The following is a 22,995-nucleotide window of genomic DNA, read 5'->3' on the forward strand; positions in this document are numbered from 1 at the left end:
CAATCCATCACACAAAAGGATGCTGAGTCCTGGACCGCAACCATTATTCTCCCACATCGTCTAGGCCAGGCTCGGTGCCTCAAAGGGAAGGCAAATCACCAGCACTGCCTGCCCTGGCTTCTTTTTCCTGCCAACCTTTCCTCTTTCCATGAATCTAACCCTAAAACCTGTGACGGGAGAGCAGCCAGCAGCAGGATAGTGAGTCGAGCCAAGCAGAGCAATGCGGGAAAGCCACCGTAAATGTTTATTTGCAGCTCTTTTCTGTAAATGCAACACTTTCAGCCCTCACTTGAGCTCGCAGAGGATTTTCTCCTAATAAACACGGTGCAGAAGGCTGCATGCGTGCCCCCAGAGAATGGGCTGGCCCAGGCGTTGCCGCCTTGGAATGGCAGATGCAGGACACACAGCCCAAGAATGCAAACACATAGAATTGGCACTTCTTTAACGACAACCGTGCCTGGTCTGGGTTCAGAGACCCACAAATCCTCTCCTGCCTCTCCCACAGCAATAGGGAGACCCACTAGGAGAGCATGCAAAGAGTACGCTACAATACGCCTGGTAACAAACCTGCATCAGCTTTTAACAAAGCCCTCACATCTCCAAGCTCAACACCTCTCAGAAAAACTCTCATCTAACACCATGCCAGAGGCAGTTGTTTTCTCTAGCCCAACACGAGCAGAGACAGCACAGGCTCATCCTTCTCCAGTGGCTGCCAACGTTGTGAATACACATTAAATCCCAGGAAGTTAAACAGGAAGTCCCAGAAATTAAACCAAAAATATGCTTGTGTTTCATATTTACACATAAACAAGAATGTATAGTTTTAATTACCGAAGGCCATTTGCTGGGGAACCACCTGCCACGCGAACCATTATCCCAGCCATATCTCTTTCCAGTGACTTCTGGATTGCCAGGGAGCCAAAGCAAGATGCCAACGTGACAACGAAGCATCATTAGCAGCAGGGAGGAGGATGAGGAGCAACCAAGCCAAGAAAAGATGGGCTGTGGCCGCAGACACCATCTCTTCTTTGTGCCATCTCATCCTCTCGCATTGCCAGGGTGGAAAAACAGCCTTTGATGAATAACTCAGCATGAGGCGCTTTTCTGCCCATCAGCGTGTCCTCCTACAGACATGTTCTGCTATGATGACTGCCTTTAAATCACGCTGGAGGGCCCTCCCAGCAGGTGTGATTTATGGGGACTTTAACACCCTGGTAGCTCACCAAGCAAGCCAAAGGTGGGAAAAAGCCGGCGCAATGTAGGCCAACCTGCGATGGGACTATTAAAATGAGCAGGTCCTATTTTGATGGATCCTCCCCGGTGCCCAGTTTAAGGGACTCAGGGAAGCGGTTTGCATTGCTTGCTTTATTAAGCCAGGTCAAAATACAAAGGAAGTTATCAGAGGGCTGGGAGACCTCTTGGGCTACTCAAGGAACCTCCAGGATTCGTGCTGCGCTTTCACATGGAAGGCAGCAGGGTACTCTAGGTCTGTTAAGACCACATGAAACATGTTCTGAGAACTAGCACACCCATTTGTACGTATATATACATAAATACGTGATATTCTATTCCTTAGTAGGAAAACCAGGAGGAAGACAAAGAACAATTCTTTGTGGACACGCTTCCCTCTTGCTTTTGTAACTCACGCTTCTATTACATCGTGCAAACCATGATTTTTAGTTCATGCTCCCTTTGGGGTGCGCCAGCTTTAGGAAGGGAGCACTTTGCCAGGAGCTGCATCGGTCTCCTGAAAGAACCAGCTCTGTACAAATGCCCAAGTCTGTGAGGAGCCCCAAGCAGCAGCTCACCCCACCAAAAGCCCTGAGCTCCTGCAGGATGCTCCAAGCCCTGGGAAGGATGAAGGGTGTATGGATTTCTCTCGTGCAATCTGCCATTGCCCATCCATCACCACACCTGAAACGTGTCAGGCAGGCAGAGACTGAGTTTTGGGCACCTTTTCCCTGGGTTTACCCCTTTGATACCTGCCCAAGCAGCACAGGTCACCTTCACATCTTCGTGTCAGGAGACACAAAGTCTCCTGACTGTCCTGGAAATAAATTAAACCCAAAGTTTATTGCTAGCGAGCAAAGTACGAGACTGCGGTGGTACAGTACGTTTTCCTAATGAGCTTGTGGGCCAAAGTCCCCTCTTGCCTATTAATTAAATTGCTGTTTAATTCAAGATAAAAGTCTTTTTTTCTTAAGGAGCCAAAAGGCTTTTCCACGCCACAGGAGACATGCAGCAGCCAACGTGAACACAGTGCCGTCTGCAGGGCCGATTCTGCTGCCAGCGCCCTGATTCCCACCGGGAACATCAATCTCTGTTAGACCGGAGAGTTCCCCTAAATGAAAAGCCTTATCTAGAACAGGTCGTGTTATACAACAAGTCACTCGCTTTGCCTGGGAAATGAAAGATGATGAGGCAGAGTTCCCGGTACAGAGGCTATCTCCATAAATCTGCCGAAAAAGGAACTGTGGATTACTTTGCTGGATTAATTATCTGTCCTTCAAACACAGCCCTGACCTCAGCGGCTGAGCATCTCCAACCTGTCAAAGCAGCCAGGAAAACAGGGAGGGAGGGACGTCGTGGGGCACCGGCCACCGGCTGCCTGGATCTCCTGTTTTCCTGAGAGAAGCAGCAGAAACACGCGTTGGAGCCATGGGAGCCCCAACACCCACCAGCCTGTTGGTACGAGGGAACTCGAGTTGCGAGGTCTCAAATTAGATTCCTTTTTCAAATGGGTTTTTGCAGGGCGGTGACCGCACTTCCTGCAAAGCGCCAGGTGAAAAGGTTCATGTTTTAATTGGGTTGAAACGCTCCAGTTGGAAGGAAGGGGGAGATAAAATTGAATGGTTTTTCCCTATAAGATGGAGAAATGATTCCCAGTGAAGGCAGCAGGCAGGCTGGTCTGCCCCGACACAACACCTACCCAGAGCCGTGACACAGCCCAACCAGTGCTCCTTCGTCATTTCAGGCTTAACAGCTTTGTAAGCTGGCACCATGAAGTTAGATCTTAAGTCTTATTTTATGGGGTTATGGTTAATCTTTTAGTTTTATTGTTTTCCTGTCAGGGGAAGACCTTGTGCTGGAGATAGCCGTATAAATAAGAGCTGCAGCGGTGTATCCCGAGGCACAGCTACCCCAGGGATGAAGCAGAACAGGACACGGGCAGTTCCAAATTAATTGTTATACCCCGCCTCCAAATCATAACAGTGCTTTAGATATTAATACCAAAGGAATGATAAATGCCTCAGGTTGCTTTTCAGCTCTCTCACTGCTGCATATTCAACCCCAGCTGGTAAAATCAGACCAGCCACGTGTGAGCCCTGTGCCTGAAATTCGGGGAGAGACATCACCCATCCCCTGCCATGAAACGGGAGCAGAATCACCGCCACGACCCCCTGTGTTAGTGAGCTGATAAGCCAGGTATAATTACCACCTCCACCAGCCATTTTCACTTTTACTTACAGTTGGTTTCTAATTTAATTTGCTTCCCCATTCCCATATTTTAGACTGCTTTTTTGCAAAATTGCCATAAAAATTTACCAGCTCACGCACGAAATCTGCTCGCTGACCTTTACCATAGTGATTGAGGATAATGACAAGTTAATTAGGCTTTACCTGCCTCCCCCAAAAACCCGCTTGCCTTGGGTGAGCAGGATTTTGGAGGCATGCTAGCAGCTGCTTCCCATGTCTGGAATCTCAGGCATGTAAAGGCAACATCTTTAAAAAGCAGAAATCAAATTATTGCAAGTGTGAGAGTGCCTTCACCAGAATGGAGGAGGCACGCTCACCCCTGCTGGCTTCAGAAAAAGAAGCTGTTTGCCTCATAAGCACGTTTTCTTTAAAATTGACCCTTAGCCATACATCTTGACCACAACCAAGCCAAAGGCAAACTCTGCCTCTGGCAAGCAGCTCAATTCATCCTGACACTCCGCTTCAGGGGCTTTGGAAACCTGTACCTGGAGCCAAAGGCAGGGTGGGAATGAGGAGGAGGTGACAGCAGGTGTCTGCAGTCACCCCTCTGTCCATCCATGGGCTGACCCTTCCAAGCACCACCGCTCCGCACCACACCAGTGCCACCAGGAGAACAGCTCCTGGCCGGCTACAAAAACATGTGGGCAAAAATAAAACAACGTGAAGCAGTTTAATCGCTCTTTGATGTGTTCTGCCTGATTCTCTGATGAGAGAGCTGCCCCCCGCCAGGCGGGACCGGGAGCGGGGATTAAGCTCCTGGCACACACGAGCAGACGCCGGGATGCTTGCAGCGATCTGCCTGCCCGGCACTCCGCACCCACTGTCACGGGGCTCCCGCGGCACGCCGGGCTCCCTGCCAGCGGCCGCGGTGACGGCTGCCCCAGCACCAACAGAGGACACTCACAAAGGGGCTATTTTGCACGGGAACCAAAGAGAAATATAAAAATAAGACCGCGTGGGAAAGCTCCAGGTAAAAAATCAAGATTCATATTTTGTTTTCTGGATTTGGTAGAGCAGCTGTGACCGCCCGATGAGCAGAAAGCCTGACGTGACCATGAGAAGATGGGTGCGTTTAGCAAATTAACCCTCTATAGATTACATGCTTGATTCTGTAGGTTTAAGCCATCAAATAAAGGCTCTTGGAAACCCAGACCTGTTTGTATTGCACTGGCGCTGACAAAAGAAAATCAGATAACCGCAGCGCAACCCATCCTGGGTCAGAAAAAGGGCCCATGGCCACCAGCAGATGCTCAAAGGAGCTCTGGGCTCTTTGCAGGTCTGCCCCGTGACGCTGCGTGAAGCGGAGCTGTTTGTGTGCAGAACGCACCCGGCTCATCATTAGGACTGAAAGGTTTCGCTAGGAGATATTGTCGGATTTGTTAGCAATAATGCCTGTTGCTCACGGAAAGGGAGACGCCAGGAATGATACACTCCAACAGCACAAAGGTGATCTCCAAGCTGCTGACCATCGTCAGGCTCTGAGCTGGGTGAGGTTTCGGTAAGCTGAAGGCTTTTGCATCCTCACCATAGCTCAGTGGCAGCTGCAAAACTGTGTCAAGGTTTCAGGCCAGTGTCCAGTGACAAAGGGCCCACATCAGTCAAAAGAAAGTCCCTGCTGCACTGTGACCAGTTGACACGTGCAGTTTGGGGGATCTCTCATTTAACTCCTGCCAGGGGAATATCAGAATAAATTGCAGAGGGAATTAGAGGAATAAATAATCCTTGCATCTTCAAAGGCAGACTGACCTGGATACTTGCAGTCGGGATGAATGGACTTGAAAGTCAGGGTGAAATCACCTTGACCTTAGAAGTTGATGAAAAGAGTGTTTGGTACAGCTGGACTTTGAGGAAGAGAAGCTGCGAGATTATTTCTGCACGTGTAGATGAAGGAGCTGCCAGGCAGCACCCGAGCATGTGGAACAGCAGGAGAGGAGGTGAAGATCCTCCCCAAATGCAATGCCAGAAACAGGGCTACAAACCAGACCCACTAGACTCGCCCCTCACTCCTGGGCTAACCCAACTAGTCTGTCCGTCCCCAGGTTACAGACCAACAACAGCAGCACCTGAGCACAGTCCAACAGCCATCAAATTCAGACTTGTCAGAGGCTCACTGACCTCTGTGTATCTTAAATGAGATGGCTCCAGACCCCAGAATTAGCTTTTCCAAAGCACAGGCATGTTTTAGCTAGAAGTACCTGCCCAGCCTGCCCTGCCCCTGGGTCTTCTGCTATCAGGAAAGGTTGACAAGAGGTTTAAGGCTTGCGGGGCTGCAGGGAGAGTGTCCCCAAAATCAATCACACAGTGATTAGGGTTCAGCACCAGGTGCCACAGACACATATTTGTTTGAAATTTAATTCCCTTATCACCTTAAAAAGCCATATTTTTTTCCTCAGAGACAGTCAAACCAACCTGGAAAACCCGCCCCCAAAGGGAAGTCCCTGAGCTATGGTCCCAAGGGGGTCAAGCATTGCCCGACAAGGACCCATGTGTGATTTGCTATAACAGCTTCAGCAACCTGCCCACGCACACAGAGAAGGGCTCCTGGGCTTCAGAGCAGCTCTGAGAAGGCAGAATTAAACCACGTCGATGTCAGAAACTCTACCGCTCTAATCAAGCTTCATTCTCTAGCTCCACATCCTCATGGGACTGGTCCCTGCCTGCAAAGTCCTGGCAATACTTCAGGAGACCACAGCCCAGCACAGAGGATTTGGGAAATGCCACGGAAACCGCCGGGAGCTGTTCAACCTGCAATCAGTGCCATTCTCTCCCCAAACAATACCCACCGCACCGCCAACAAGAGCTTTACGCCCAGCTCTTTGCAGGTCTGCCCCGTGACGCTGCGTGAAGCGGAGCTGTTTGTGTGCAGAACGCACCTGGCTCATCATTAGGACTGAAAGGTTTCGCTAGGAGATATTGTCGGATTTGTTAGCAATAATGCCTGTTGCTCACGGAAAGGGAGACGCCAGGAATGATACACTCCAACAGCAGCACAGTCAAGGAGAAACCCAGCCAAAGAGAATTTGCCAGGCACGGGATGCACAAAGGCTTATTGCAGGGCTAAAGCTCCTGTGGCCCTGCTGGGGTCCCCACCGTGTCCCCCATCACTTACCGGAAACAATGGTGTAGCCAATGCCCCGGGGACGGCCCTTGTCCTGGTCGATTGCTGTGATCATCCGCACGGTGGTGCCCTGTGGAGAGAGAGAAGACACAGCTTACAGCCACCCCAGCCCAGCACTGTTGGGGCCACCAGGGTGCCCCGCCAAGGTGTCGCACCTCTTATCACAGGCCATGCGTGAGGAAAACCTGTCCGAGGACAAGGTGTGTCATGGAAACATCCCACCTCTGCTCCTCAGGGCAGTTCAAGTTCATCACTCTTGTGCAAGCTGTGAAGCCCTGCTAAACCACCCCAGGATGCCGCTGGTGATGCTAAGGGCAGGACAGTATCTCCTCTAACCAGACCACTGAGCAGGCTGAGCTTGACCTTGCAGGAGGTTTGTACCGTGACAAGCGTCTGTAGGGACTGGAGAGAGGCTCTGGCTGACGGCAAAAGCACACGCTCCTCCAGCACAGAGATTTTCACTCTGCAGCGCCTCCAGAACCAAAGGCAGCAATTCCCTCTCGCCACGAGTTTCATCACTGGCCACTACATCAGTTTTATCTCCCATCGCCTTCCCAATTTCAAGTGGTCCTCTTCTCCCCCTGCATTCTCCAAACAAGGCACCCCAGGCGACGAGGGATGCTTGCGCTGGCTATTGGCATCCAGCTGCATAACTGAGGGAGCTGCGGAGATTTTAATTGAAACCTTTAAGAAGGAGGAGGTTGGACAGATGCTGAGAACAGGGGATTGCCCACAGGCAGCAGCTTCTGCAGCGGCCACCTCACCCTCCTCATCCTGAAGGACAAACCTGTTTCTTACTAACCAGCAGAAAGGGCCACATGGGCCAGAGTGCCCCAAAACCAATGGAGTACATAAGAGTGAGCCCAAATTCTTGTTTAGGTCTTTAAATCAAAACATCGTGCCCTCATGTCAAGTCCATAAGCTGCAAGTCCCCCACCGCACTGCAGTGAGCCCATGTGAATACAAACACAGGCACGTGCACGTAATTAATGTAGTGTGAAAAGATTTACAACTCAGCTGTTCCTGTTTTCCTTGGTTTATTAACAGTGGGAAAAGAAGCTATTTTAATGTTGGGTTTTTTTTTTTGCCCTCAAAGGAAATGTCAACAGAGGCGTTTGCATATCTAACGAGGGAGCGTGGTGGGGCGGCAGCGTTGCATTTGCCCTGCAATCCATCAGCTGAAGGCCAAAGGGAAGAGCTGCTGCAGAAACCTCACCAGTGCAAAAGGGGAACTTGCTGCCTCCCTGATTCTCCCCACCATGTGGGCTTGGATGGAGATGCTTTGCTACTGCCAGCCATAAAGAATGCTCCCGGGGCCAGGCAGGCTGCCCCTTCCTTGATCTCTGAGGGCATTTCAATAGACTCCTTAAGTAAATCCACGTTATTAACTGAGAACATTAGCCATAAATCCCAGGTCACTGGCCTTTGAGCAGCACTCGGCTGGTGAGGCTCAGCCACTGCCAGAGAGCCCCTAAATCACTGACAATAACTGTCCTTTCCACAGGAGCAAGGATAGCTAAAATGCACAAGAAAAGCAGGAGAGCAGAGCAAGGGATGTGGAAAGGAGAGCAAGGCAAAGCAGACAGGAAAGAAAAAAGGAGAGGCACGCGATTGAGTTGCTCTCCTGTAGAGTATTCTGCTTTAATTGCTGTCCCCATGGGGCAAGCACAAGTCCTGTTCCGCTCCCCAGCAAAGCGGGAGCTGCTGCGTCGCAGGAGCGGTGGGTGAAGGCATTTGGTCCGTCCGACAGCTCGCTCGTCGCCTGTCACAAGCGAGGGAGCACTGCGGAATGACAAGTGTCACCTGCCGTGCGGCGCAAAGGGAAGGCAGCCGTGGGAGAAGGCAGGGCCCCCGCGACGGCCCAGGAATAGCGATGGGCCCGACGACACTGCGGCTGCTTTATCTGTGGGAAAGGTCCCTCCCGAAGGAGCCAAGGGGAAGGGCTGTGGAGAGAGATAACAGGACGAGCACAGATGTTGCAGTCAGGAAAGTTTGGGAGGGGAGGAGGGGGAATCTCATTTGGATACATCAGCAGCACGTGCTATGGAGACATCCAAAGTAAAGAAATCATCCAGATATCCCATCCCAAGAAGCAGCACTGCTAGGAAGGTTCGCCTGGTCCTTGGCAAGCTAGTGAGGATGGTTTCTACCCCACAGTTTTCTGAGATCGGGTCTCCTCCTGTTCTTGCAGCCCTGTGTGTGTCCTCCTGCTCCACAAGCCCCTTCAGCAGCCCATCCTAGGGATGAGCCACGTGTCACCAGTGACCAAGAAACAAGTGCCAGAGTGATGCTGAGCTCCCTATGGTTCTTCGATGCCCTCTCCTGGAACCACAGCATGGCAGGGACCTGGCCACCTCTTCACAGCCCACCTGGCTTTCATCTGTCCTGCCAGCTCCTTTGCAAGAGGCTTTGATATCCACAAGACTGTCACATTCTAGCTCCCAGGGATGGATGATCCGTCCCTGCGCACCCACACGATGTTTAGGACCAACCTCGATTCTTCTGGGGAAGAGGGTGAACAAGTGCGCAGGACAAGGATATTGTTTATCCGTGTCGCTGATGGCATCTTCTGGTTTTGTAGCGAGTGGTACCAACTCATGCAGATGGAGCACAATCACTCAGTATGTGTCTAAGTGAGGTGGGAGATGACGTGATGCAAAATGTGACACTACACATAGGCTGCCCTCATCCAGTAGTACCTGTGATGATCATGAAAGCATCTTCTCCCCCATACCAGTAGAGATAACCAGAGAGACTAGAAACGGGAGAATACCCCAAACCAAACCCTTGGTCACAGCCATGACAAAAACTGACCTCTCGCCAACCACATCTCAACAATTTCCAATTTCTCTTCCAAAATCCTACCACACCACAACACTATTCCTGTCACTATCTAGGTTTTGGCACAGCAAGGGCAGGACAGGCTGTGCTCTGATTCCATGGCAGCCAGCTGCACCCCTAAATTGGAGGGGATCTGCCCACCATCTCTAGCCAAACACACCTGGCAAGGCTTCCACTTACTCATGGAAACCCCAAGCTGATTCCCAGCACCAACAGCTATGCCCAGGGCTCACCCCATGTATTTGTGGCGTGAACCTGCCATTCTCAAAAACTCCTCAATATTCTCGATATTTCTTAAAGCAAGTAACAACTCGCCCTCCCACCACAGACAACAGCACGGAAAGGACACGGGTGGGGCATACGGACTGGAACACCAGAACAGAATAACTCTCTTCCTCTAGGGAAGGAGGAAGGAGGTTTAGAAAAGTAATAATCTGGAAAAGCCTGTGCTTAAAAGAAAGGCAAAGAAAATAAAGAATGGCACATTATCCAAACAAAATCTGAGGGTTTTTTTAAGAGGGGCAGGGGCAAATCAATCCTTTTTTAATAAAACCCTGAGCTTTTAATAAAGTGTTCACACTGATGGGCTGGAAATATTGTAAGAAAGAATTAACTCGGAGCTATTGAGACTCTAGGGCAAAAATAGCACTGATTCTACATTATTTCTTTAACCCAAGGAGTTTTTGAGGAGAAGGGGGATGGTGCTGAAGAATTAAATCTGTTTTAATGATGTTTGAAGTGTATCTGTACCATATTATCACAAGGGAATACAGCTGCTGGTCTCGGGACCAAGCACCAGTGGGGTTTGTGCTCTCCCTTACCTTCCCCTGACTCCCTGCAGGATAAAACACCCCCATGACGGGTCTCGGTTTGTCTCTTAGTGAGCGGATTCCTTCTCTTCTGGCCCCCAAAAGTGAAGCCAGGATGCTGCCTGGACACCATGGGCCAGCTGAGGTTCAAAAGCTTATCAGCTCATCAGCACCTCTGCCAGGGGAAAGGGCTCCTGTGCTCCAGCTCCTCTCTGACTTGCCTGGAGAACCTCAATGATGCATCCAGTCTCCAGCCACTGTGAGGCTGGACGTGCAAAAAGATGATGAACGCAACATTGGCAGGTTTGCCACAGCTCCAGACAGTTTGGGTGCACTCGGGTGCCCTGGGAGAGGTGCCTGAGCCACGCTGGCATGATAAACAGAATCAAAAAGAAGATACGACACTCCCAGAGAGAGCAAAGTCTATTCCTGCTGCATCCTCTTCCTCTGCTCGATAAGAAACATCTTTCTTCTCACTGTCCGAGTAAGCGTGTGCCCAAAACACTTCTAAATTACGCTACCAGATTGCGACCCGAGAAAGGCAAGAGTTACAAAGGCACTTCTCTCCCCTCTTGTGCCCCACCACCCCTTTTGCTGCTTCTCCTGCTTCTTCCCTTACAGGATTAGGGACTTGAAAGGCGAAGCGCAGCCTTTGCGGCAGGAGGGGGGAGCGCTCCAGAAAGCTGCCGTGGCCAAAAAAATCCTATTTCTCACTTCTTAATTCCAGTCAATTCCAGTCAAAGGGCTGATAGAGATCTGTTTGTGGTAATTTGCTGCAGTTTATCCACTCTTTTCACCTTCTATCGGCTCTTCACTGACGGGCTGGCTGACATGCTGTTACTCGAGTGAGGAAATTAAAATTTGATGCAATAATCCCAAATAAGAAGGATTTTATTAGGTAATGTATACACTCTAGATGAGGTATTCTCACCTGATACATTGATAGAGGAACACGGGCATGCTGTGCACCGCAGATAAAGAGAGAGGCAAGACAGACAGAGAACGGGCATGTGGAGCAGCAGCAAGTCTCTGCTCAGTAGATTCGGGGCTGGGCTGAGATGTCTCCAGAGTATTTTGGGGCAGATGGTAGAGCAAACATCACCCACAAACGCACTGCAGGTCACTGGCTTGACCCGGAAGCCTGTTTGGGGACAGAAGTTGGCCCAAATTTGCTGTTATCTTTTCAGTAACCAAGCCTTTCTGCAGGGTGAGTTTCCACTTGGCACATGCGACTGGCTCTCTGGGGTGGTGGGGCAGAGTCGAGGAGAAGACTTCCCACAGCAAGAAGAAAATGCACCATGGTAAACCCCAGGCTTGCCGTAGCAAAGCACGGCCTTGTTTCAGGAGCAATTTCTGCCATGAAGGATGGTCCAAACCAGAAAGCAACACCACTCAAAGCACCACCTGCCTTCAGCAGCCACCTTCTTCACCATGCCTCTGGTGGCACCTATCCATCCTGGGTATTCTCAGTGCTTCTGGAGATGTTACATAGGGTCAGGAGAAATTAAAACCTCTAAGACTGTTAGAAAACCGATAACAGTTTGGCAAGCACTCCTCCCTCACTATTTCCTATATTTCAGGTTACACAGTGATTATTTGCTGCTTTGCCTACTGCAAAAAGTGTATGTTCAGAGAGCAGCTGTGATTGACGTATCAACACAAAGACAACATTGAGCTCCAGCCTCAATATATATCATTAATTTGAGAGAGATTCCACTTTTCTGCATACCAGCTCACTCACAGTATCACCGTATCACAGTATGTTTGGGATTGGAAGGGACCTCAGAAGATCATCCAGTCCAATCCCCCTGCTGGAGCAGGAATACCCAGGTGAGGTCGCACAGGAACATGTCCAGGCGGGTTTTGAATGTCTGCAGAGAAGGAGACTCCACAACCCCCCTGGGCAGCCTGTTCAGTGCTCTGTCACCCTCACTGAGAAGTTTTTTCTCAAATTTAAGTGGAACCTCTTGTGTTCCAGCTTGATCCCATTACCCCTTGTCCTATCATTGTTTGACACCGAGAAGAGCCTGGCTCCATCCTCATGGCACTCACCCTTTATATATTTATCAACATTAATAAGGTCACCCCTCTGTCTCCTCCAAACTAGAGAGCCAGCTCCCTCAGCCTTTCCTCACATGGGAGATGCTCCACTCCCTTCAGCATCTTGGCGGCTGTGCTGAACCCTCTCCAGCAGTTCCCTGTCCTTCTTGAACTCAGGGACACAGAACTGGACACAGTATTCCAGATGTGGTCTCACCAGGGCGGAGTAGAGGGGAAGGAGGACCTCTCTTGATCTACTAACCACCCCCCTTGTAATCCACCCCAGGATGCCATTGGCCTTCCTGGCCACAAGGGCACAGTGCTGGCTCATGGTCATCCTGCTGTCCCCAGGACCCCCAGGTCCCTTTCCCCTACACTGCTCTCTAATATGTAATTTCCCAACCTATACTGGAACCTCGGGTTGTTCCTGCCCAGATGCAGGACTCTACACTTTCCCTCGTTAAATTTCAAAGGTGCTGCAGTCTGTAATTTTTGATACTTAGGGGACTTCCACTTCTATAATGTTCCCCCCGAGTTCCCCCGATGTGTGTCTTTTGCTACCCTGCAGCTCACGCAACCCACCACAGAAGCTGTCCTTAATCTCGACAGCACTGAAACTCATTGAAACTTTCACTTCACCAAAGTAATTAATGAAGCCATTTTTTGGCCACCTTTGGGCTGGCAGACAGGTGACGTGCTGTCTGACTTGTGGCAGCAGGACTGAGCCCTACTGATCCGGCACTTCGCGTTCCATCGGAGCCAGCGGTTTGTTCCAAAGTGAATAAAAAGAGGCATCAATTGAAGCAAGCTGGAGTTCCCTCTACTACCCTATGAACTGAGCCATCAGTGTACCATAGACGTCATGGGACGCATGTGTGATACAGATGCCTACCATTCCGTGATTTCAGCATGGGTTTTTCCATCTGTATACAAAAATATTTGCCCTATAGACAAAACTATGGGATGCCTTGGGAAGGTGGATGCTGGTACTTAGGCTGAAGGTTCTGGGCAGCTTTGCTGTGACCAGATGAAGCAGCTCCCGAAGAGAGACCAAGAGACATTTTCCACAAACAGCGAGTTTGCTGACAAACCGAGTTTCAGAAGAACTGAAATGATTGGATCAATTTGGCAAAACCTGGGGGAAAACGCTCGAACTGCTGAAACGGCTGATGATTCTGGCATTTTCAAAACTGCCTCATTTCAGAAGCATTTACGTTTTTCCTTCAACTTTTCCTTCAGAAATGGCACGCACATACGCTGAGGGGAGGGGACGGGGTGACTGTGCTCAGAACAACAAAAAACCTTTCTAAAAATTAAGAAAAAATGTTTCAGGAATATTTTGTTTGGGTTTCAGACTTCCTAACTCTCCCTGCTTAGGGTCCCTTTTTTAAAAAGGGCAACATTTTTTGGAGCTTGGTTTGAAGCATGTTGTTCCAGAAGGAAAATGGGGTTGCCTCTCTTTGGAAGATGTTTGACTCCCATGATTTATCTCAGACCTGTGTTTGCGCTTCAGCATGGGAATGGGGCTCCTCTTTGCGCCCAAACCGCAAACGCCGTGGCAGAGCAACACGAACTCATGATGGACAGAATGACCAATATCTCTGCAAAGAGGAGATTGTCCCCCAGCTCTTTTGAGATACCTCGTGTGTTCTGTCTCACACCCTGCTGAACCCTCCCCTGCCCCACGGTCACGCACGTCCCAGTGAAGCAGAAGCCCGTACCGGAGGCGAGTTCTCGTAGATATTTGTGCTGTAGGGCAGGTTGATGAAAATGGGGTCCATGTCTTGCACATCCGTGATGGTGATTGCCAGGTTGGCCAGAGTGGACAGAGGCTTGTTTTTATCTTGATCCTTAAAAAAAGAGAAGGGTTAGGAGAGAGAGAAAGGATTTCTATCAGAAAACCAGAACTAGTCAACAGTATTAAGTTTCTCGCAGTTGTAGTTGGGTCGAAATTTCTGAATAGTTCAGGTGAACATCTCAAGCTACCTGCTGGAATTGTTGGCCACTGTACCTCCATCTAAGCTGACACACAACATGCATTTCATACCAGCATTAGCCCTTTAAAATAAAGCAAGCATTGATATAATTTTCATCACGTTTTGGGTGAAAAAGAAGCACTGCTCTTCAACATATACTTCAAGATATAAATTCCCTCCTAATGCAGACAGAGCCCAGGGCATCTCCGCACCGTGAGACCCAGCTGTGGCTGCCAGCAGTTTTAACCCAGTGGAGCATTTCATACCCCCCGGCACCGATGCCTCCGTACAGCTTGGGCTCATCGGCTGGAACGTGACAAATCCCACCAGCTCCCTTGTCTTTGCACTGCTCCATAACCCTGTGGGCTGCATCGCAGTTGCATCTCACTTCTTTTCTGCTGAGTTTTGGCAAAAGGTGTGTTCACCAAGTGCTGCTCCTGGTTACGCAGGATGCCTCAGCTCTGGCACATAAGGCAACGTAGAAACTTGAATCACAGCGATTCGTCCTCACAGGAGCAACCTCCTTTCTGCTGGGCTAATGGCTTTGACTCTGATAAACCGTAAGTCTCTCCCCTTGCACCTTGCATGGGGACTGGCAGGATCTAGGTAACCAGGAGCTGCCTTTCGAGGCAAATCGAGCTGCCTCCACATCTGCAGGGAGGTGTGGACCCATCAGCCCTGCTCTGCAAAGCAGCTCACAACAACCATAGAATCATTTTGGTTGGAAGACACCCTCAAGATCATCGAGTCAAACCATTAACCCAACACTGTCACTAAACTGTGTCCCTAAGAACCTCATATATGTGTCTTTTAAACACCTCCAGTAGTGGTGACTCCACCACTGCCCTGGGCTGCCTGTTCCAATACCCGACAACCCTTTCTGGGAAGAAATTGTTCCCAATATCCAGTCTAAACCTCCCCGGTGCAACTTGAGGCCATTTCTTCTTGTCCTATTGCTTGTTACTTGGGAGAAGAGATCAATACCCTCCATGCGACAACCTACTTACAGGTAGCTGTAGAGAGCAACGAGGTGTTCCCTCAGCCTCCTGTTCTCCAGGCTGACCAGCGTCAGGTCCATCAGCCGTTCTTCATAAGACAAGCACACAGAAATCTTCAGACGAGCAGTGGTGGCCCTTAAACACTTCGATGTTCTGAGCAGGAGCATCTCCCTTACATCCCACTATAGCCCAGCAGGACAGAGCCACAAGCACTTTCCCAGAGCAAGGCCCTTCTCTGGCAGCCAGCACACCAGAATTAACCCATAGATGCTCAGAAGTGACCCACAGCCCCTTTCTGGAAGTGCAGGAGCAAAGCAGAAAACACAGGAAGGGAAGGAAATAAATCTCTCCTTAGCCCCTAATCAAGCACGGTGCTGAAAGGTGACCATTAGAGGTTACCGCACACTTCTGCAAAATGGCTCTGAACAGCAGCAAGGACTGATTGCCACAAGATTAATGTTAATTTAAACTGTATTCAACAACACAGCTTGTACATTATCCTCTTAACCTGCAGGCCTCAGCGCTTATGGCCGGGAAGAATGCTTATTTCTCATGCTCAGCTGTTAGTGTTATTGGGTTGAAGTCTTTAGTTTCTTCAGATAACGTCTTCTTTTGTTTCCTTCTCCTTCATCTCTTAAATTTTGGTTAAGTTATTACAGATAGCACTGAAAAAACAACTACATTTCAAGTTTCCTTGCTTACCATCTCTGCCCTTTCCAGTCTCATTCTTGCTGCTTACATCCCTGGGATGAAATGGCTCCTGCCTCCAACCAAGGCTCCATGGCAACTCCTGCAGTCCTTGCAGCCACCCCAAATCCCCGATCACCCCAGTTCCCACTCCAAACCATGCCAGCATTTTATCAGACAGATGTTTGCTCTTCCAGCTCCTGCTGCACCTGTGCAGCTCTCACCCTGCTTCCCAGGCTTTGCCCCAGGGCTCCTCATTGCCCTTCTTTCTCGTTACCTGTGCCCCACGACCAAGGGGAGGACATATTCCCACAGCTGCAATCAAGCCCGATTTGGACACTTCGATATTCCGTCTTTTAACTCCCTGAGCTGGAAACCACTAGAGCCAGGAACAGATTAGGCAGCAAGTACCAGATTTGCTCCCGTTTTATCTTTGCTGGGAACTGCACCTGGGATATGCGGCTGGATGGAGCTGGATGGACCAAGGCGGAGGGAACCAGAATCAGACACAGCAAAGAAAGGCCCATTTCCATCAGGGCTTGTGGTTGGTCCCAAGTTTTGTAACCCAATAGATAGTTCAGTGTCACATCCTGCGAAAGGGCGTGGGTGACAGGGACTGATAAGGCACCAAACAACGTGCAGGGGCTCCTAGGACTGGACTATTTCAAATAAAATGAGATATATTTCAGAAAAAACAAGCTTCTGGGGAAAATTCCACAGCCTTAGCTATAGAAGGGAATGAGCTGAAAGGCTGAGCAGTTTGCCTGTGGCCCTGCAGCTTGCGAGTGCCCGGTCTCCATGGCCGAGGACAGCAAAGCCACCCTGCACAGCCATCCACCTCCTCCTGACATTTGTGTCTCTGCACCAAGACAATGATCTTGATTAAATCACATGCATCAGAAGCTCCAGCCAGCTGCCTGGAGGGGCCAGGGAGGGGTTTTATCCCCCTCCTCCCGAATGCAAAGTTGGGTCAGATGTGTTGCAAGGCTGAATCTCACCTTCCTCTGTTGCATCTGAGATGGGGAAGGAGCCATCAGCCAGAGCTCCTGCTTGCACTTTGCTTCTCATCCCTGCGCTCCCTATTGAGCTCTCACTAGATTTGACACCAGGAAAGAAGGTTTCCATTCCTGTGGGGCATGAATTTGCCATGGTGGCCACCTGGGTGCAGCTCTCCCAGGGGTCCCCTGTAGGTACGATGGCATCAGCTGTAATTAGGACCTTGGTTTCTCCTCCTCTGTCCACAACAATTCTAACTTTTGAGGTCTGACTCAGCTTTTGCAGAGTGAGACTCAGGGGCTTTAATATAGGTGAATCCATCCATAAGCTGTGATGTAGAAGGAATGAGACTGGAGGATTTCATGGTCCGTATGCCCTGCACTGGCTTTCTTCACCAAAAGAGCTGCTCGCCTTGATGCACAAGCCCCTGCCATACATATGATGCTGTTGGAGCGATGCAGCTCTGCTCCATGGTTTGAAACCACCAAAGCACCACGTTGATCTAATACCTTTTTAAGTGGAAAATGCTGGATGTGCCCAAGAAGACGCTAGAGCCGGGCAATACAACAAATAAGCAGCAGCTCCTTTCCCCATTGCGATACCTCTGGAAAACGTCTCCTCCCCTGCGGTGGGCAGGAGACGACTCACCGTGGCGTTGACCTGGAGCTGGTAAGCCTGAGTCACTTCATAGTCCAGCTCCCGTATCACCGACACGATGCCACGGCCGCTGTCGATGGCAAAGAAGTTGGAAGGAGGCTGGAAGGAGTAAAGGACGCTGCCTCCTGCCCCCTGGTCCGGGTCCGTGGCGTTCACTATGAAAATTGGAGTGCCCACTGGTGTGTTCTGCAAAGAAATCATAATAAAATATACATATATATATAAGTAAAACCATGTACCAGCCTGTTTTCCCATCATAAACACATCAGCGATTTCCTTTGCCCACTAGAAGGAATACCTAGAGACCCAAGAACTTCAATCCTGTATTTTCAGGACATTTTTAAGTCGTACAGCTGTTTTCTTTATGACAGTATTGCAGTAGCTATAATAGTTGTTACACACTTATAATAACAGTTATACAGCTGTGGTCAAGATGGCACTCTATCACAAACCCTTATTTTCCCAGACATCACAACTTTCCACAGAAATTACTCTCTTTGCTGAAACTTGTTTTCTGCTCAAAGACACTTTTATTTTCAGCACTGATTCCCTTTCTGTTTTCACCATCAGGCATTAAATATAAGAGGCCCTAAAAAATAAAAAGGCATTAAATGCAACACAGAACTTTACGTAAAATTCAAAGTTATAGTTTCCACAGCAACTACAACCCGGCCCGATTAACGCAGGCATTAACAGTTGAATCGTCATCAATCTGGAACTAATCTACATGCATAAAACATGCAGCTGAGTGCACAAAATCAGCAATGGCAAATGCAGTTTGGCACTTCTTATTGTCTAACTTCACAGCGGGGAGAACAATTAGCCATTTTTGGTGGAACAGCTGCATGTTCCTATGCAAATCTTAAACGCGTATTCTTGTCTCTCGGAAGGCGGAAACACGGACCGCAAGCAAAAAGGCTTTGCTGGGGACTCAGGCCACAGGTACGCACAGATCCTGACTGCTTGGGTGAGTCCATATGCTCCTAACACGTCCACAGCCACGTTAAGGGTTGGCAAAGAGCTAAGCTTGAAAGGGGGACAGCAAAGGTCAGAAGCGAGATGTGACAGCGGCTGGTTATGGCCAGCGGGGATAATACGGATTATTTCTGCAAACCTCTTCCCGAGCCTCCGCGTTTTATTGTTAACCTCGTTGGTATTAAATTATTCGTCCTCAGCTCGTGCAGAAGTATGAAGCGCTGAGAAGGTGGAAAGGAAACACAAAACTTAGAAAATAGGGCTCCTCCTTCAAGCCCTTGGCCAAAGCTGAGTGACAAACCGGGCCGTTTTCGGGTGTTTTGGGGACTACGGCTCGTCGTGAAGCCCAGCCAGGGCTGTCCCAAGGCTGTCCCAGCTCATCACCTCCACCACTGGAGAAGCATGGAAGACTTGGGATCCACACTTGGAGATCCGATTTAACCTGTTTAGTACTGAGTGCTGGCACCATCAAAGAACCAAAGCATCTCAATTTTCTCCAGCAAAGGCTCAGGCCGGCAGAAACTTGCCTTCAAGGCAAGTACAGAACTTGCCGCAAGCCCGGTCAGACAGAGCCAGGGCACATCCTCCAGCTCACATTCAGGGTCCCAAAAGTGGCGCTGGGCACACATGGAGTGTTGCTGCACCCTCACCCCCACCTGCCTTCACATCCAGCCACACAACATTGCAGAACTCTGACACCTCAGCTGGCCCCGAGCAAAAACCTCCCCTTATTTCAGCATTGCTTCTGCCCAGGTGCGGAGGTTGCAGTTCCCACCCGGATTTTTCATTTGCTTTCTTCCTCCCCCCTCGCTAAATCAAGCTGCTAAAAAAAGCCTCGCAGGGCATGGCCTGAGGATTATTTTTTAAAGCACCTTCAAGGGTGGTTTTTTTGTGACCAGCAATCATAAAAGCATAAAAGATACAGCTAGAAACGACCTCGAAAGAGAAACCTACCCCCACGCTGCACCTAAATCATTTCCATCCTCAGAGCGTCCCAGTGATGAAGAGGCCACAGCATCCAAACCCAGCCCATTTGTCCCTTTGCCTTACAACTGCTCATTTTCTGGCACGTTTAACCCTGCTGCCAGGTAAGCACTTGACTTTGTGCCATACCCACAGGACATTAATCCTGGCTTGTGCACTTGGAGAGCTTGGGAACCAAGACTCGGCCAGCTGGAGGTGTATTGGGGTGGAGAAGCCCTTCACGGGGGGTTCTGGTGGGTGGTCACTTTCTGAGCGTTCCCGGGACACCTCCTCAGGCATGACAAGAGCGTCTCCCCATCCCTTTTGATGCCTCTCGCCTCCTCCAAGCCATCAGCAGCCAGGAGCAGCCCCGGAGCGTCGCACTGCCCTCCCCGTACTGCTGCCAGGGCACTGCTGGAGGATGCTCCATGGCTCCAACAACTGCCTTCTCCAATTCCTCCCCTAGAGCCACCGAGGTATCAACGTCAGGACAAAGAGCATTACAAATTAACCATTAATAGGGGGAGGAGGAGAGAGGCAGCAACAGAGTAGATGCAGGGTTGCACCAATAAGACCTAGGGTATGTTGTCCTCAAGAAAAATAATATTCATAAGGATGAAGCTGATGAATATGTTTCCTCTTCTTTTTAAGTGCCCCTAGCCACTCCTTTTAACATGCAAATCCTTTCTGGCCACTCATGATTAAGAGGCTGTAAGGCCAGCTGTGAAAGAGGAGAGCTTGATTTCCCCAGCATTGTATTGCATACAATAGCCCAAGAGCAGGCTTTGAAGAGACTTCATCTCCTTGTCCTTCCAAAGGAGAAGCTGCCTGGAGGGACAGAAGGGTCATCAGCTTTGGTGCTGTCAGCTCCGGCCCCTACAGACGCCTGAGCTTCCACTTGGTGATTACCTTATTTTTATACTTATTTTACAGCTTTGCTGACTACATCCCTTCGTTGGCCAGGATAGCAAAATCCATACAAGTGGGGTATTGGCTCTGGACAGAGATCTGGCTGGCCCTGGGAAACAGTCACTGGCATCTACACCAAAGCATCGGAGGGGCCGGGAGGGACCCCAGGGCAGGACAGTTGGGACCTGCAAGGACAAGGATGGCTGCATGAGCAAAGTCCAGAGTTGGTGAATTTAGGAGGGGAGCAGAAGGGCTCCCATGCAATGGGAGAAGCCTGAAGCAGAACAGCGTGGTCACAGAGGGGTAAATCTCTAATACTGCCCAAAGTGAACAGATCAGCTGGAAAATTTCACTACCGAGCACGTGCCCTTACTTCCAACAACAGGCAGGTCCAAGGATGCAAGCCTACAGGATAATGCTGGATAATGCACCGTTTTTCCCCGTCTCAAATTCAAGTAAAAAACCAAACCAAACCAAACCAGAAAAACAGAACCAGCCAAAGAAAAACACCAAAAAAAACACCACAACACGGAAAACAAACCAAAAAACCCACGCCACCTCTGGCAATGCAAAACCAGCTGCAGGATGCAGACATCCCCTATTGACAGTCCTCTGGGAAAAGACAAGACGCAGCATTGTCAACGTTCGTGCCCAGGCAGGGCGCGGTCGGGACTCGGAATTTCAATCCATCTGCATTCAAAAGCATAAGTGTGTCATTAAAATCCTCTTGCTGGTTGATTTTTTTGGGTCAAAGAGGCTCAGGATATTCCACAGCAGGAGGCTGACATCTTTTATTGCTCAAAAGCCGCGGCCCATCATCTAAACAATGGAGCAAAACACTTGTGCAAGCGGAGCTGGCCCGGGTTTGTGTTTGATGGTAAATACCAGGCAGAGGGCACGTCCCAGGGAGATGCCACTGGTAAGCCCTGCACAAGACACACCACACTTCTGCGTTTTCAGCTTTTGACCCATTTATAGGGCTCCTCTGCATGTCTCTCAGCTGTTCTTCCTTAGCAAAGATTAATTGTGGTTGTGCTTAGGTCACTGACAGGCAAAAATATCAAACTCTATGCAGTCAGATCCCAGCCTACAGGTGCTTGTGGCAAACAGGTGAGTTTTCCACACGAGTTACCAAATTTTGTCGTTTTGAAAGCTTTTGACTCTCCTCAGCAGCCAGTAATGAAGCTTTACTCGCTACAGAAAAAAGAACTTGTGACAAAACTGTGTCATATCATTAAATCTTTGTTACGACGCCAGCAGATGTGAGACAAAAATAAACATGCAGACAGATGCCTCCCGCGGAGGAGGAGGAGGACAAGCGGGAGCAGGACCCATTCCCAACCTGCCTCCAGCACCCCAAGCTTCATCCATCAGCTCAGCACCCCGTCCTTCGTCCGACACCTCAGCACCCAGGTACCCCCCAAACAGCTCCAGGAGTTAAGCTACCCAAAGAACCAGAAAGACCAAACCAAGAGCGGCAAGGTACAAGAGGAGACTGCCCTAGTGTACCCCCAACAGCAAGGACTGACTTGGATTAAAATAAGGAAGAAACAACCCTAAAATCCCTGTCCAAACACAAAAGAACAATGCTGCACAAGGAGGTGGCAAAGGGAAAACCAAGAACTCACCTCTCTTACACCAATACAAAAAGCAACATACATCTTTGAGTGACCAGAAAGGAGTTTTGTTTCCATCCAAAAGCTCTCCTGGGTATGGACCAAGCGTGTCCCACCATAGCACATCCCTCTCCTGGCCTGGGCTGTCACCTCCCGTGCAATGGTTCAGTACGAGTGCCAGCAGGCGTGCGCTGTGTCACCCCTGGCACCGTGACAGCTGGGACACCAAAGCCTTATACAACGTTCTCTGCAAAAGAGCAGCTAGCGCTGAAGAACAGGTTATCAGAAAAGGGCCTTTTAAAAATATTGACACCATGCTTATGTTCTTCAGTACCTTGTTATGAATCCTGCTGTAAAACGCATGAGTAAAACATTTTCTGATGGATGCTGCTCTGATGCAGGGCAGTAACACACGGCAGATGATGACCTAGAGGAGATGCAGCCTCCGGAGGCACGACGTGTCCTGCCAGGCACATTACACAGCGAACACAGGGGGTGCTGGGCACAACTCCCTAAAAACATCAAAGCACAATCTCCTCCGTCTCATCTGCCACCTGACGTTCCCCGAGGGCTGCAGGGCCAGCGCTGCCGGGGTCAGGTTGGTGCTGGAGAAGCACTGGGGACCGGAGCCGCGGCAGGACCGCACCAGCACAGTGAGAGCCGGAGATGGGCTGAGCAAGGAGCTCCCCAGGAAAAAGCTGCCCAATCTAGGCAATCTTCAGTGGGGACAATTGTTAAGGCATACATAAAGCTACGTGAACAAGCTCTTCTTTCACACGAGGCTAAAAAGAAAAGGCAGTTTGCAGAAGACCCATTCCACCGGGCCCACAGTGCTTGCTCCCCGAGCGTATAAACCCCTCGGGCTGCCAGACAGCTGCTCGCCCTGCTAACCGAGCAGATTTGCACGGCGTCTGGGAAAGCTTTCCACCATAG

General features: G+C 49.9%; 1 protein-coding gene across 1 annotated transcript in view; it reads right to left on the minus strand.

Annotated features, from left to right (window-relative positions):
* Window positions 1-22,995, minus strand: part of CDH23 (cadherin related 23) — a 201,370-nt gene that overhangs the window by 94,502 nt on the left and 83,873 nt on the right. The window contains exons 7-9 of the mRNA XM_065067987.1: window positions 17,591-17,785; window positions 14,007-14,135; window positions 6,587-6,665 (exon numbers count right to left, since the gene is read on the minus strand). Of these exons, the coding sequence (XP_064924059.1) occupies window positions 6,587-6,665; window positions 14,007-14,135; window positions 17,591-17,785 (403 nt within the window). The remainder of the gene's footprint in view (window positions 1-6,586; window positions 6,666-14,006; window positions 14,136-17,590; window positions 17,786-22,995) is intronic.

The sequence above is a fragment of the Columba livia genome, chromosome 6 (assembly GCF_036013475.1).
Source record: "Columba livia isolate bColLiv1 breed racing homer chromosome 6, bColLiv1.pat.W.v2, whole genome shotgun sequence".
Classification (NCBI taxonomy): Eukaryota; Metazoa; Chordata; class Aves; order Columbiformes; family Columbidae; genus Columba; species Columba livia.